This window comes from Arvicola amphibius, chromosome 11 (assembly GCF_903992535.2).
Source record: "Arvicola amphibius chromosome 11, mArvAmp1.2, whole genome shotgun sequence".
NCBI classification, from domain to species: domain Eukaryota; kingdom Metazoa; phylum Chordata; class Mammalia; order Rodentia; family Cricetidae; genus Arvicola; species Arvicola amphibius.
In genome coordinates, this window is record NC_052057.2 from 103912327 (window position 1) to 103928229 (window position 15903).

General features: G+C 44.6%; 1 protein-coding gene across 3 annotated transcripts in view; it reads right to left on the reverse strand.

The window, feature by feature from the left end:
- The window catches only part of Abca1 (ATP binding cassette subfamily A member 1), a 117516-nt gene that overhangs the window by 17265 nt on the left and 84348 nt on the right, over positions 1 to 15903 (reverse strand). For all 3 annotated transcript variants that reach the window (XM_038347246.2, XM_038347245.2, XM_038347249.2), the window contains 13 exons: positions 15695 to 15897; positions 14168 to 14216; positions 13867 to 13980; positions 12602 to 12750; positions 10926 to 11050; positions 10114 to 10212; positions 6864 to 7053; positions 5962 to 6056; positions 4864 to 4896; positions 3437 to 3542; positions 2004 to 2078; positions 1347 to 1516; positions 94 to 271 (listed from right to left, as the gene is read on the reverse strand). In XM_038347246.2, coding sequence (XP_038203174.1) covers positions 94 to 271; positions 1347 to 1516; positions 2004 to 2078; positions 3437 to 3542; positions 4864 to 4896; positions 5962 to 6056; positions 6864 to 7053; positions 10114 to 10212; positions 10926 to 11050; positions 12602 to 12750; positions 13867 to 13980; positions 14168 to 14216; positions 15695 to 15897 — 1586 coding nt within the window. The remainder of the gene's footprint in view (positions 1 to 93; positions 272 to 1346; positions 1517 to 2003; positions 2079 to 3436; positions 3543 to 4863; positions 4897 to 5961; positions 6057 to 6863; positions 7054 to 10113; positions 10213 to 10925; positions 11051 to 12601; positions 12751 to 13866; positions 13981 to 14167; positions 14217 to 15694; positions 15898 to 15903) is intronic.

Here is a 15903-nt window from a genome sequence, read left to right on the forward strand (position 1 = left end):
CTGGTGTTAGTGACAGGCTATTTTTTCTTTCTCCCCATGAGTCTACAGTCCCCATCGAGATTCAGACAGAGATGGACAGTCTTATGTCCTCACCATATCCCAGACAAAATTGGAGAGCCAGTAAATGACGGGTTTCACCCCACTGATGAACTGCAGGTGCTTCGCTTTGCTGACCCGCTCCTGAATCAGGAACACAACAAAGCTGGCTGGGACAAAGGACATCGCAAAGATGACACAAATAGACACAAGGACGTCGACAGATGTGGTCATCCTAGAAAGGAAGAGGCAGTAAAGATCAGAGAACTCTTTGATGCAGCTGGGGACACGGTAAACAACTAGACATAAACACAATCAAAGTGCAGCGGGATAAACATATGTTTAGCAAACATTCTGCCTCAGGGTTCCGTCTAATTATTTTCACATAACATTTTTTTAAAAAAAAAACCCATTCAAATGTAAAACTGGTTTCAATAATGTAAAATGAGTCTACGTCCCTAATGAAACTGCAGAACAAAGTGTGGATATGGTCTAATGGTCTCCACTTCTCTTCCGTTTCAACCTTACAGAAAGGAGTTGAAAACTTCCATATATAAAGAAGTTAGTGTGGCTTGAGAATTGTTTCAAATGAGCAAGCGATCTTACTGGGAAGCTACTCATACAAGTTTATCACAGGCCAATAAGTAAGCAGAAAACAACAGGACTTTTATATCACACTACACATATAAAGTCACATACATCAGTTATCAAACCATACAAAAAGGCCATTATACCGAGTCTCCTAAAATTTAATATTCTACAGTAGCTATACACCAATGTACTATTCCCTACTTATGAGAGGGGAATCTAGCATGGTGATTACCAGTGCTCCGTCCTGGGTGCTGACTTTTGCAATTTATACAAATACCGCATTTAATATTACATACCTAGGAAGCTTAGCACCAAATTCAAATCCAGATTCCTTCACTTCAAAGACTCTACTGACCTTAAAATTCATGCACATGTACAGGAGCACACACACATACATTTCCAGAAAAAAACCATTAAATGCATGTTTCAATAATTTAAAAAAAAACTAATTTTCAAGCAAATGTAATATTAAAGAGTTAATCAGAATTGTATTAACAATTTTCAATTCACTTTATGTGACTTCATCAAATGTGATGGTTTTCACATTTGATCTGGCCTTCCTTCTTCGAGTCAAGAAACACTGGTAGACAATCACTTTCTGCCCAGACCCTGGATCAACCCAGGCTTCTATAATACAGTTATCTCCAGCTGTTATAACCTGCTTTCCCCGGTGCATGACCTCCCCTCCCACCTGCACCCCAACCACTTAGAACACTTACAGAGCCACCTCGGAGAGCTGCTGCTTGGTGAGGTTCAGTGGATGGTTGAAGGCAGTGATCCCATACTGGCTTGGATTCTCTCCCTCCTGTAGGTTGGCCCGGAGAATGGCATTGTTGATGACATTCAGGAAGGAACTGATAGCGTGCCAGCCCTTGTTATTGAACCACACCTGAAGGGAAACAGACCAACTTCAAGGTGATGCTGCCAAACCGTGCTCCCAGAAGTGTGTGCGCGCACACAAAACATGCGTGGACACTTCAGAAAGGAATTCCAGTTAGCTGTGTACCAAACGAAAAGCATTACAGGCACAGGATCCACCGACCACTGGCCGCCACGCGGCCAGCACTATGGATAGATCTTATACTTTCAATCAGTTCCCCACACAGTGCTAGAGATCACGATGGTTACTGTCTTCCTGCTACCTAGGAACTGACACTTGACCAGGTTAAGTAGCTTAAGGCAAAGATCCTATCAGTTCACATGCTAAAGTATGGTGGCAGAAGAAATTCTCTTAGTCACTACACTGTATCATTTCACTGGTAAAGTTAACATTCTCTTTTCTGCCACGATTGCCCCTAGCGACTCGACCACGGGATTGCCAGGAAGAGAGGACCGTTGTTTATTAAGAAGTTAGCAGCACACAGGCAATGGCGTACCTTGACGTTGTTTTTGGTATCCAGTCCCGTCATGAACCTTCCCAAACTGCTGAGAAAACGATCTGCAGAACTGTCCTGTAAACAAGAGAATCCTGCCTTAGTGGTGTCTGTTTGCATAGATAGGGGGCGACAGTGAGCAATGAGCTAGCTGTATGCAGATCAAGACAGCAACCACTTCATTGAAAGTCATTATTACATACACAGTTCCTGAGAACAAGTAACCAGATCCACAGCACTAGAGTTGCCATGATATGACCTCATGAAAGAATCACAAAGTAATAATCATTTTAAAAAGCCTGTAACTTAAATCCTTAAATCCCCAAGATTCTAGGAGAGATGGATCAAAGGTTAAGAGCACAGTCTGTTCTTCCCGAGGATTCAGGTTCAATTCCCAGCACCCATATCGGGGCTCATAACCATCTGTAACACCAGTCCCAAGGGAGTCAATGCCCTCTTCTGGCATCTGTGGGCATTGGGCATATACATAGCACAAAGGCATGCATGTAAGCAAATCACCCATACACATAAGTAAAAATAAAGTATTGAATTTCCAAGATTCTTCAGAGTCTCTTGGCACCATCCCAGAACTAAACCCACATTCCATGAAGACACATCCCACGGTTTAAAGGAGAGCTACATACTTGTGGTGGTGTAAAAGAAAATGGACCCCAAAGGCAGTGACACTATTGGGAGGCATGGATTTGTTAAAATAGGTGTAGCCTTGTTGGAGGAAGTGTATCAAGTAAGGTTGGGCTTTGAGCTCTTCTATGCTCAAGCTATGCCCAGTGTCACAGTTTGCTTCCTGTTGCCTGCAGATCAAGGTGTAGGACTTTCAGCTGCTTCTCCAGTACCATGTCTGCCTGCATGCCTCCATGTTGCCCCATGATGATAGTGGACTAAACCTCTGAAAATGAAAGCCACCGCAATTAAATGTTTTCCTTTATAAGAGTTGCTGTGGTCATGGTGTCTCTTCATAGCAACAGAAACCCTGAGACGGTGTTCTAGACCCAGCACTGTTGTCCAAGACCCCAGAATCCACCTCACTTGACCATTTCAACTCTCAATTCAACTTGGGAAACCTGAGACAGAGAAAAATGAATGCAGGCTTAGCAGATCTTAAAGACCAGCCCACCAGCCTAAAAAAAAAAAATTTAATTCATTTCTTCCTATTTCCTGTTTTAGGAAAATGTTTGAAACCCAATTCATTTACCAACTGGCTAACTCTATCAACTTGATTGTTGTAAGAGTTTTTAATCTCTCAGTTTATATTTAACCTACACTTTTTGATGTGTGTGTGTGTGTGTGTGTGTGTGTGGTCTGTCTGAAACTGCTTTGTATACAACATGTTCAGAACACTGAGTCCCTGCCATTCCTCCCGTGTCCCAGCACTTCCAGCCCTATTTTTCTGACATATTTCAGGATGGATTCTGTACCTTGGTCAGCTTCAAGAGTTTCTTCACTTGCTTGATAGCATCATTAACTTCTCGACTCGGAGGAAGGGCTTGAGAATTACTGGCACCCAGGGAAAACCCGCCATACCTAAAAGAAAGGCTTACCATTAAAACCCAGGCAGTGAGCCCAAGCCATTACTCAGTAGCAGATACTGCAGCAGACAAGGTTCTTGTCTTATTCAAACTAAGATCAAAATTTGGCTAAGGACGGTTACATGCTGCCTCCTCTTGTGAGATGTAGCCATATTAATTCTCAAGATTACTGCCCAGCAGGGAGCTAATGACATGGAGTAAGACATTCACATCAGAGACAGGAAGTCAGGGGTAGTGGTGATGGGCACAGCCCTGAAGGTCAGGTAGGGACTACAGACAGGCCTTGACTGGCATAGGAGGTCCTTCTGTCTTTGTGTTGCTTTCATTGGTTAATAAAGAAACTGCTTTGGGCCTGGTGATAGGGCAGAACTTAGGTAGGTGGGGATACAGAACTGAATTCTGGGAGGAAGAAAACAGAGGGAGAGAGCCACCAGTTCAGATATGTCAAGTCTTTCCCGGTAAGCCACGACCTCGTGATGAACACAGATTATTAGAAATGGGTTAAATCAAGATGTGAGAATTAGCCAATAAGAGGCTAGAGCTAATGGCCGAGCAATGATTTAATTAATACAATTTCTGTGTGATTATTTCGGGTGTAAGCTAGCCGAGTGGCCAGGACCAAAAGCAGGCTCTCTTCTCCTTGCAACACTTGACTTCCCCAGCATGGGAACCACTATGTGGGCCTGGGACTCCTCTTCCCAGAGTTTCAGGGGCCCTGAACCCTGGAGAAAAGGCGGAGAGGAAAACTGAAACCTGAGAACAGAGCCTTCAAGGTTTCTAGAGCAGCAGCACAGGCTACTCATTTCCCCACACTGCACAAGCTTACGTCAAAAATGTTTCATTCCCTGCTCTTACACGCTCCTTCAAAACCCAGAGAGAGAAAGAAACAGGTGGAAATCATGGCTTGGGTGCCTTTCATTCCTGCCAAGACCTTGCATCATATGAAAGGCCTGAAGGCTTTTCCTTGAGTTCCTAGGCACTGTTGGGAATTTGTTTGGTTTTTCCCCTATGACATTGTACTTTCTTAAGTCTCCAGAGGCCTGTGAGAGATTTCTGAATCTCCTCAAGAAAAGTGCCCTATCAAATATTTCCGAGGCTTCTGCAGTGGTGTGCTGCGTAATTCAGTGTACTACAATGCAGCCTGTAGCCTTGTGTGTTCCACAGCCCACAGCACCTTAGTGCCTCCCCCGTGGTGAGGTCACACCCAAGCGTGTGCACATGGCAAACAATCCCCCAACCTACAGCCTTGTCTACATCAAAATCACTCTCCTGAGACTCACAATGACAGGGAAAATGGAAAAACGGGACCAACTTACCTAAACTCATTCACCCAGATCTTATTCTTTAAGCTGCAGAAAGAAAAGAAAAACCAAAACTCAGGCCCAGAAAGAGCAGATCATATTGATGATGCTGAGGCAATCATCTACCCGAGGACAAGTACAGAGACAGGAACAATCCATGCCCAGGGCTGAGGTACTGCACTTATGTCGAGAGGGGTCACTCTCAGCATGTCCTGCCAGCTGTCTCAGAAACCTTACTCATATGGTAATCACACAGCAGATTCAGCAAATGTAAAATCCACCATACAGGCAGACATTGTGACACATGCTTTTAATCCCAGTACTCAGGGGGCAGAGGCAGGTGGATCTATACAGCCTGGTCTATACAGAGAGTTCTAGGCCAACTAAGACTACACAGTGAAACATTGTCTAAAATAGAGAGTTCCAGGCCAGTCAAGACTACCTAGTGAAACCTCGTCTAAAATTAATTAATTAATTTCAATTGTAGATCCCATGTGGAGAGGTTCCAGCTCTAGGAAATCTACTCACATTCTATCATACCCTTGTCATTTACAGTCACTTCAAACAGGGACATGCCACCTGACCACACTGATGGGAAGGGAATATACTTTCTGAGCACTATCCAAACACTGGGGCCTCTGCGGTCATGTCCCAGGAATCTACAAGTCTCTTGAAAGGCTCCATCGGCACGAAAAGCTACTGCGTCTACCCTGACCTTGCTTCGGGACACCTTGTGTTTATGGATCCACCCACGAGAGAAGACCTAAAGCTCTCTGCTTATGTCACTTCCTTTAGCCCCCACCACAAACTTAATGTACTAACGCCACATTTTACAAGAATAATGGGCTGACTCTGGTCAAGCAGCTACTAAGGGTCATAATTCTGAGTCCACATTTATCATTTATTTTCATTTTAGAGCAGCCAGCCTCGTCCTCTCAGTTGAATGTTTAAGATTCACAATACCCCATTGTACCGTCTTGTCTCGACGCAATGTGCTAAATTTCCCACAGAGCCAGAATCTTCCATTTCCCTATGGCTCAGGTCTACATCTGTGGGCTTTAATGTCTCCCCTCAGGGATGGTAGAGGGCGAGCCGGGTCTCAACAGGAGATACCTTTTGGCTATGATCTGCACGTACGTCTTCACCAGGTAGTCGGAAATGTTCCTTCCTGTCAGATTCTGAAGGATGTCTGCAGTGTTTTGCTTTCTCTGTTATTACATGGAAACCGAGCTCAGAAAACAGACAACAGCCAAAGGGACCCCAGGGCCCAGGCTAGACCCTCAGCCACCCACCACCAAGACCTGGCCCATTCTGCCATCAGCACTTGTCCCTCACTTAGGCCAAGCCGAAGATATCCCCGGAAGAGTATTCTGGATATCTAGATGGGATTCTGCATACCACCAGAATATTCAGGCAACAGCATTATAAACTGCCCAGTGAATTCATATTTTTTGGTGCATGGGTGTTATATTGGTGACTGGATCAGGTGATTTTAGGGTGGCAAGTGAGATTTAAGTTTGTATACCCACTAAAAATCACCTATCCCCACCCTCCAGCCTAGATTTTGGATTCTGATGAAATAGCAGAGAGATAGACCGTCCTGAAATTTTCAGGGGAAAAAAAAAAAAAAAAAAAAAAAAAAAAAGCTCAGATCTCCTTTCAAAATTCAGAGTCCCAAAGAAGGTCAGAGTTGATAAGATATCACCTACGTTTTGTGGTCCACTTCCTTATTCTGAGGTAAATAAATAAATGAACTGTCCCAAGGAGGACACACAGCCACCAGCTCAGCTGTGACAGAACCAGGGTAGGAAGCTGGGTCTGTGAGAGTGGTCTGACAGGCACTGGCACAGAGCAGTTCAAACCCCTCTCCCCCCCCCCCCCCCAAACCCACTCGTCTGTCTCAGGTAAGATCAAGGCTGCAATCACCCTAGCATCATGTCACCCATTCCTCCCACCTCATAAATGCTACCAGCCCCACCCTGAGCCACTTCCCAGTCACACCGACAGGGACTCACCTGAGGAGGTGGCAGCCCCCCCGCCCCTGGGGGACACACAGGCAGCATCTTCTTGATCTTGTCACTGCTACACTGGCAGGCGGGTGAGGGGTTTTTCATTGTCCAGTTGCCCTTCCGGAAGAGGTCCATGATGGTCTGGGGAACAGGGGCAGTGCTCCAATCCTCCTCCCCCACCAAGCAAGGGGTGTCTCTGTAAAAGGGGACACCAAGAGTTGTAGGCTCCCCTAAAAGGGGCCCGACTTCCCCAGATGCCTTTAGAGCACAGGTTTGCTCTTTAGTAAGGGCCCATGTGCCCGGCCCCTACCATTTGAAAGAGACTAGGACTTCATTCTATTTGCTCTGAGGGCAGCCTGGGAAGCTGGGTATCACAGAAGGCATTGGGGAAATACAACATAAATAGGCTCCCGATGCTCAGAGAGTGAATGCTGTTCAATCCAACTGTCCAACATTTGTTGACACAACACACATGAAGGGTCCACCACGTGCTACACAGTGTTCTGCATCTTTGATAGCCTGGTGTAAGCAATCCAAACCCTCTGCTTCCATGGATTCTGTATGCCTGGACAACAAGTCCAATTTTACACAGCCCCAAAATAAAGCAGAAACAGCAAGAGAGTATTTGAAGAGAACAGATCATTGAAGCTAAAGACCAAAAGAAAAAAAAAGGAAAAAATGCCAGCCAAAACACAAACAATAAGCTGGTAAAAGAATTGGGATGATGAGCTGGAAAGACGGCTCGGTGGGTAAAGGTGCCTACAGCCAAACCTGAGTTCAGTCCCTAGGTCCCATGTGGTAGAAGTTTCACTCTGCCTTCTACACATGTGCCATGACATGCATGCACACCCACACTAAAATAAACAAACATAATTTTAAAAGAATTGATGAGAATGAACAGTCCAAGCAAAAGTCATGGGAAGTCAGGTACAATGGCCCTGTGAAGAAATGAGTCTTAGAGAGCTGATGAACAACAGGAAAATAGTGGGATGGGCTTTAAGATGGACTGATGAGTGAGAAGCAGGGAGGGGAGGAGGGAGGAGCCACATGGCACAGGCATGGGTAGGAGTTTGTATTTTATGTTCAGGTTGCTGGACATCTTGTAGAGAACGGTAAAACCCCGTTTATGTGCTCCAATAAGTAGAGAATTGAGCTGAGTGGAGCAGGAATGCTCGCTGTGTGGAAAGCAAGGCCCAAGCATCCTCAGAGAGAGCGCATGGCCCGCATCTCTGCCTAGAGCACTGGGCTGTTTGGAGCACGTCACGAGTCCCTTGCGTCTCAGGGTTCATTTTTTTCCCTTCTGGTAAAATTAGAGTATAAAATGACTTGTTTCTAATTTTTCCTTCTAGATTTCCAATTTTCAAGATTCCACGATTTAAAGTAGTTGAAATCTTTATCTTGTGTATGTGTGTTTATAAATATGCACACAAGTGAAGAGCTTCTCCAAATGATTTATCATTTCCTCTCTGAGGCCTCTTAGCTAAGACATGTGCTTTTGAAACCCACACACAAAACCTTCAAAAGGCTGGGACAAACTAAAGTCCACAGAAAAAGCATTTTACTCAGATTTTCTACAGTCTGAACACTTTCCAAAAAGCCTAAAATTTGAATTTCAGTATGAGCTGGCAGGGTGAAGCCTTTTCTTTCAGACTGCTTCAGAGAGTCCATGGCGCTCAGACAGCACACACATACCCTCTGATGCCATGGACGGGTATTTCTTTTATCTCTGTAGGTCAGCTGTCTGTCTCATAAGTTCCCTCTCCTGTAGATATAGCCTTTGCCGGAATCAATTCATGAATCCATATGGCTCAGTTATTATCACTTTACCTCATTCTTCCTTCCTGCAAAACCTGGACACAGAATCCCACAGGTAGAGTGAAGTCAAGAAGAATCTGTGTCCTTCCCACCCTCAGCATCTTTATAGCTGTTCCCAATATTAACTGCTGGATTTACCACCCAGTAAGAAGTAACTGAAGTACAAAGAATATTTAGTAACTATTTACTATGGGTTGAGTCTTCTATGTCTTCCAAATGCTCATTGACTAAAGGCTTGGCTCCCCGATTGTGGGAGCTGGCAGAGTACTTAAGCCACAGAACCTAAGAGAAGGAAGTTATGTCACCGAGGACACATGTTAAAAGGAAATATTGAGACCCCTGCCCTTCCTTGACTGCTTTTGCTTCCTAGATTTGTTTTTATGATGTGAGCAGCCTGTGGGCTCTTACATTTGAATACTTGATCCCCCAGTTGGTAAAACTATTAGGGAAGGATTAGGAGATGTGGTCTTGTTGGAGGAGTTACATCATTGGGGGAAGGTCTGGAGATTTCAAAAGATTCGTAATATTCAAGAAATTCTGCTTCCTGTTTGTGGATGAGGATGCAAGCTGTCAGCTGTTGCTCCAGCATGTCCCCACCTGCCTGCTGCCATGTTCTTCACTATGATGGTCACAGATTCCTCTATCCCTCTGGAACTGTAAGCCCACCCAAAGCCCTTCTATAAGCTGCTTTGGTCATGGTGTTTTATCACAGCAACAGAAAGGGAGCTAAAGCAAACACTAATTAAGAGCTGATCAATACACAGAAACCATTTGTCTAGGAATCTGCTGGGTCTTGTATACACAGCCACCATGTTCAGTGCTCTGACGCGAGATTGCCATCCTCCCCTTTGTGGCTTGGGATTCGAAATCTCCTTTCTCTAGGTCTCTATAACCTTCTCTCCCAGTTTCTTAGCTATCACTCTGGGCTTTATGACCCCAGGCAGAAATTCTGTTTGGACCTGTAAACTTGAAGTTACCTCCACCATCCCCGTTCTCTCTGCACTGGCTTCATTCAGCACAGCTTCCTCAAGCCTTGCTTCTTACAGATACACACAGTCTACTGAGCATGTCACTGAGTTTACTTTCTTACTATTTAAAACTTATCCTGAATGTCTGATCATAATATGCAACTGAACAAAAAGAAAGTGTGAACCGTTATCAAAGAAATCAGTCTGTTATCTTTTCAGTTTAAAGAGAAGATGAGCAAATATATAAACTGCACACTCCACCTGTCTACTCTGGTATCCAACTTTACTGGCGTAAAGAGTTAACAAATGTTGGTAATGATTTGTTATGAAGGATGTTAGAAGATTCCATTTGCTCCTAAATTCTTTGATTACTGCCTGGACTTTTAAGATAAAATATGTAACAGGCACTAGCACCAGAAAGAAAACGAGGTAGCCACCACAAGAAGCCAGCCTACGGCTGAAGCATTACTCACGGAATTGGGTCTCCTTCCATGCAACGAGTCCCGAAGCCTGGGTCTCTGGTCAGAGCGTTCAGGAGCTTTTGGGTGCCTGAGTCCCCTGGAGCATCATTACTGCAGGTAACGAGAGAGATCCAGATCAGCAAGTTCACCTGAACAAGGATCTGGGGGTAGGAAATGTTTCCTACAGAGCGACCTCAGCTAAGCACTTCCCAGGAGACAGGCTTTTAAACCAAAACAAGAAAAACACAGACGCCACCTGTGAGGAGCGTCATACATCTGGCATCAGGGTAACATACAGTACCCCCAGTGGAACATGTACAAAGAGGTTACATGTGAAGATGTGTATATACATACACACAAAGACATATGCACTTCATGTGAAATAAAGAAAATGATTAAGGATCAGCATTTCAAAACTACTTTGAAAATTATCTATTTGCCACAGACAGCTAGGACCTTCCAAGAGCAGAGAGGCAGATTTTTACTGACTATTTGTATGAACAATTAAAAAGACCAAGAAAACAGTGGGTCCAGGTCACAAACACATGCCATGATCTATAGTTCTGGGCCATACTAGGTCATCAACTAGAAAGGGATCAAACAAACTTTTAAGTATATAAAATGAAAAGTGAGGCAGAGAAAAAATGACTAATTCACTATCTATATATGACTGCATACACATCACACACACACACACACACACACACACACACACACACACACACACCAGGAAGAGAGCAAGTCCCTTTCTCAACCCTTTTCAAACTTCTCTCTATATCACAAACACTTTCAAATCTACAGAACTAAAGAAAACAAACACATACCTGACAAACGTGTACTGTTCGTTATACATCCAGGGCTGAAGTTCCAGGCTGGGGTACTTGCCGAAGGGTGGCACGATCAGGCTGAACACCAGAGCAATGCAAACGAAGACAGCTGGCAGGACAATCTATAAACAGGCATTAGGAGGGGAAGGAACCACAGAGGGAAAAAAAAAACTGTCAGAAATCTACACAGCCATGAGGGGCACAGGCAAGGCCCACGGCTGAATTCCACCAATGTATTTTTGGCAGCTGGGAGGCAAAGGAGCCTGAAAATTATCCCTTTTCCTCAGCATTTCCTAAAGCGGACAGCACAAAATCAGAGATGTTGGTCACCTGGTGGAGGCACAAGCTGGGACTTTCACAGAGTAAAAAGCCACAGTGACTAAACACTAAGCCCTGCTCTTTTTTTCCCTCTAAAGACTGAGAAAAACCAGGCTGGGTCATAGACTCAGCCAAAGGCTGAGAGAAACAGCCCTGGACCAGGACAGATGACCCTGATCCCGGTTCTGTCTGTGCTGCAGGGGGTCCTGTGTGGCATCTCAATCTCTGAGGGCTGAGAACACAGAACCAACTCTATAGCCATGTCCTCCCCCAGAAGGAGTGGCAGCCACTGTCTCCCCTATGAGCACCAGGAAAAAACATTCTTATCTAAATCCTTCCTTGAAATTCCCCAAACTTTCTATATCCCTTCTTCAGATCCAACCAAAAGATCTTTTGATTCATTTCTGAGAAACTGACCCTTTACAACTTCAATGATTCCATGATCACCCAGACCGTGAGTGTGGCTCGGTGGCACACTCACTAGATTTTCCTAGAACGCGCATACTCCTGGCCTCCATCTCCAGGGCCATCAGAAATCAAACAGAAACTCTGGTTTTAGCATTTCTGAGTTCCAAAATAGAAAATTATCACTGGATGGATAATTCCACTGGAAAGTACTGTAGTGAGAATCAGTTTATTTACTATCCCATCTCGTGGTTATTTGTGGTGCTATTTTCATTATCCCCACCCACAAACTAGAGCGTTATGGAGTGGAGAAAAGTCAGCCAGTGGTTAATCAAAATCCAGGTTTGCCAGCTTCAAACTCACGCATTAAAGGAGTGCTGCCCAGGTGGTCTGCAGGGCAGACGTGTTCTCTATGATTCTTTGTTTTATATTGTAAAATAAATGCATTCCATTCTAACTAATCAAGCCGGCATGCAAACGACATGTGGGAGCTGTGTGCAGCTACATCCTTAGCCTCATGCACACTGCACAGCAGTCAAACATAACCAGAGAAAAATACCATATTTCTAATAATAAGTGCACTATCAGGCACATCTCAGCAGGGCAGCCCCTGTGTCATGAGAATTAAATTTGCCCAACCAGTTTTTCTAAACTGTATCCCCTTTGATGGTATCCTTTGAATTTCCCCCAAACACACATACTAATGTCAGACTCAATTATAAAAAACTTCATTTTATCCTGCTAACAACCACATATCGGGCCTCCTGTCCAGATGAAGAAATTGAAGCGCAAGGAAATCGCTGGCCAACAGATGACCAAATGGCAAGAAACAGAATTAGTGTGGACATAGGTTAATCTGTTCCCAGTGTCTGTATCTTGACCACAGTTGCACCCCACTTCACTGGCCCAAGAGTCTGCAGTCCATGAAGGCAGACACCAGCGCATCTCACCTGAGCAAAGAACCCTTTCCGGCTCCGTCTGGCTATCAGCAACCTCTTCCACAGAAGGGCCACAAACTGCTGTTGTGTGAGTTTCCAGCCCTTCAGCTGGTAGGAGCCTTTGCCGTCCATCCCACTGAGCAGGTCCGTCTCCCTGGATTCTGTTGAGAAGAAAATATGGCGGGTCACCTCCAGTCTCACCGATATCTGACTGACCTCACTCTTTCCTCTGGAAACTTGCGTGAGTCGTCTTAGAAACTGCAGATTGCAGCCTTCGGGGTACCACAAGAGTTAAAGGTTTTCATGAAAAAGCCATGTTTTTGAGGAAAAAGTTCTAGCTCAAAGTTCTATTCCTCAGCATGCACACTTTCAGTCCTCATCTGACGAGCACAGAAACATGAAAGGCCTTGAGACAAGCAAGGATGTGCTCGCAAATAAGAGAAGCAAGCTGTTCAGATGGAATAGTCGTCCTTCAGTTCTTACATGCTCTGAAGCGGGCCAGGTGGGCTGACACACATGGGTAATTAGTCTCCTCCCTTTTATATGCTTGATAAAAAAGTGGACAAATTGAAAACTTCTAAGTCCTGACAATGAAGTATGAACACCGAACAAAAAGCCAGACCTATTTAGCCAGACTGCAGGACCAAATAATTTTCTGTACCTAAGAACCCTGTCTGAGACAAATGACTCCTTACTGGGGTACTCAGACAGTCTACAAATTTGTTTCATTTCGTAACTCCCTCTCATCTCAAACATCCATGGACACAGTCATCCAAAATATGTATGTGTATGGACACAACCTCCCCTCGGATTCCTTCAAAATCAACTCTCCATTTAATAATTCTCATTCACTGCCTAAAACACCAAAGGTGTGCAAGAAAGTGGGACCCTACAGAAATAACAACAGATAAATGGGCCTAGAGCGTGGGGGAGGGATCATCTTCTCATACCCACCTATGAAATTTTCCTATTTAATGAAATGATAATGGTGGGCTTCTTCAGGTTTGACCAGACATGCCACACTGGGAAAGGGGCTTTCTCTCTCTCTCTCTCTCCCTCCCTCTCTCTCTCTCTCTCTCTCTCTCTCTCTCTCTCCCTCTCTCCCTCTCTCTCTCTCTCTCTCTCTCTCTCTCTCTCTCTCTCTCTCTCTCTCACTTTTTTGGATCCTTTTAGGATCTGTGATCCTAGCCAAAGGCCATCAAAGAGATAGCCGAGACACACCCATAAAAGACAAATTCAAGTTCAAACAACAGAACAAAGATCTTGTCCGTTCAAACCTGGGTCTATGTCAGAGTCATTCGGGTCTATAGCATCATCCTCAGTGAATGGGCGCAGACAGCTCTGCTTGTCCCCGAAGGCCCGCCTGTTTCGTCTCGCTGGCAAAGTACCATCTAAATGGGAAAAGGAAGGAGTCCCATAGCTTATTTCTGTGTAACACAACTAACCTTCCCACAGCAAACCCTTAAGCTAAGAATGAGACTGCACCAGACCAATGCAAAGGGAAGGGTACAACAGGGGCTAGCACTACAGCCTGCAGAAAGCCTCCCCGAACAGTGCTCAGCCCACACATCCGGTTACCTGAGGTCTCCGCATCCACCCCACTCTCTTCGGCCACTTTGAGGAATATCTGAAAAACCATAGCAGGAGGCAATGTAAGCAGCTACTTTACCGAAGAACTTACCACTCCCCGTATCAGGTTGTGAAAGCCCACATCAGGCCCTTAAGGCAAAGACGGTGGAGGCCACATTTATCAACAACAATTTTAATCAGAGCCACTTGAGGGAGAAGCTGTTCTGGGCAGAAAACCTGTCTTCATGTGTGACAGCTGCCAATGCAGACAACTCTTTCCAAAATAAAACAAACTTTATGAGGGAGATGTTGACCCAGGATGAGACAAGTCGCTTTTATCTGTGGTCTCAGACCTCAGAGCAGGACCACATTGTGACGATTTATCCAAGACAATAATGACCAAAGGGGAATCGGTTTCTTTTTACTAGAAATAAACACTACAGTAGAGGAAATCTATACGAGGTCACTGATTTCCAAACCTATCTACAGACCACGCTGCAGGAAGCATGCAACAGAAGTTGCATACAAAGTCACGCCTCCAGAAATTTTGATTCAAAGGCACAGAGGGGAGCTTTGGAAATGTTACTGTCAGCACAGATGAGTCTGCTGCACAATCCACACCAGGTGCCAGCCAAGCCAGAGATGTTTACACCCCTTCCAGGCTTCAAGGCTTCAAGGCTTGTGACGGTGTGTCTCTAAAGAGAAGCGTTGCTAGATAGTAAAGATAACCCGGGCTTTGAAGTCTCAGAGCTAATTCATAATCCCAGATCAACTTCCTTCACTATTAATCCTCATCCTGCTATGATCATTACATGAGATTTCAATGTTTAAAATGAACACCACCAATGAAGTGACACTGGTGTACTGACCACACTCAGGACATGCCCACACCCAGGGGAGTTCCCCGACACAAACGGGTCCTATGTTTTTTGTTTGTTTTTGTTTTTTCTGAGAGAGAGAAAGAATATGAATTTGGATAGGTAGAGAGGTAGGAAGTAGGTCTGGAAGAAATTGGAAGAGGGGAATTAATATGCCCAAAATATATTCTCCAAGAGTAAGGAAAACCATCATTTAAAAATATAAAATACAAAAAACAAAAAATAAAATTAAAATAAAATTAAATTAAAAATAATAAAAAACAAAAAACAAAAATAATAAAATGAAAGCGGCCATGAATTTGAAGGAGAGCAGGGAGAAATATATGGGAAGGTTTGGAGGGAGGGGGAGGAAGGGAGAAATGTTATAAGTAAATTATAATCGCAAAATGAAATAAACAAGATTAAAAAAAAAATCACCAGCACCTGGCTCCAGTGGACTGCCCACAAATCCTAGTCATCACTATATAGAGTGTTCACAGCAGGCCACACACTACTCTCACCAGGGAGCAGTCCTGATACTTGGATACACTGCTCTCTTCCACTACACTCTTACTGGGGCTAGCATTACCCAAATGTTAACATTTCGGTAACCAACACTATAGCAATCATGTTCCAAGTGTAGGCTGCCTCTCTGGCCTTGGGATTGTTGCCCGCTTACTTCTTCTAGGGTGGTCTCTGAGATGCCGTAACTGGAGATGCCCAAATCTGAGAGGCGATCGTCAATCTCGTGGAAGAGCTCCACAAAAGCTCCTTCCTTAGCAGCTTCGTAAGGCAGCACGTAAGTCAGTTCGTGGCCGATGTCTTCCACCAGCCGGGCTTCAGACACATGCTTCCTGATGAGATTAGAGATAGCGGAGACATCTGCGG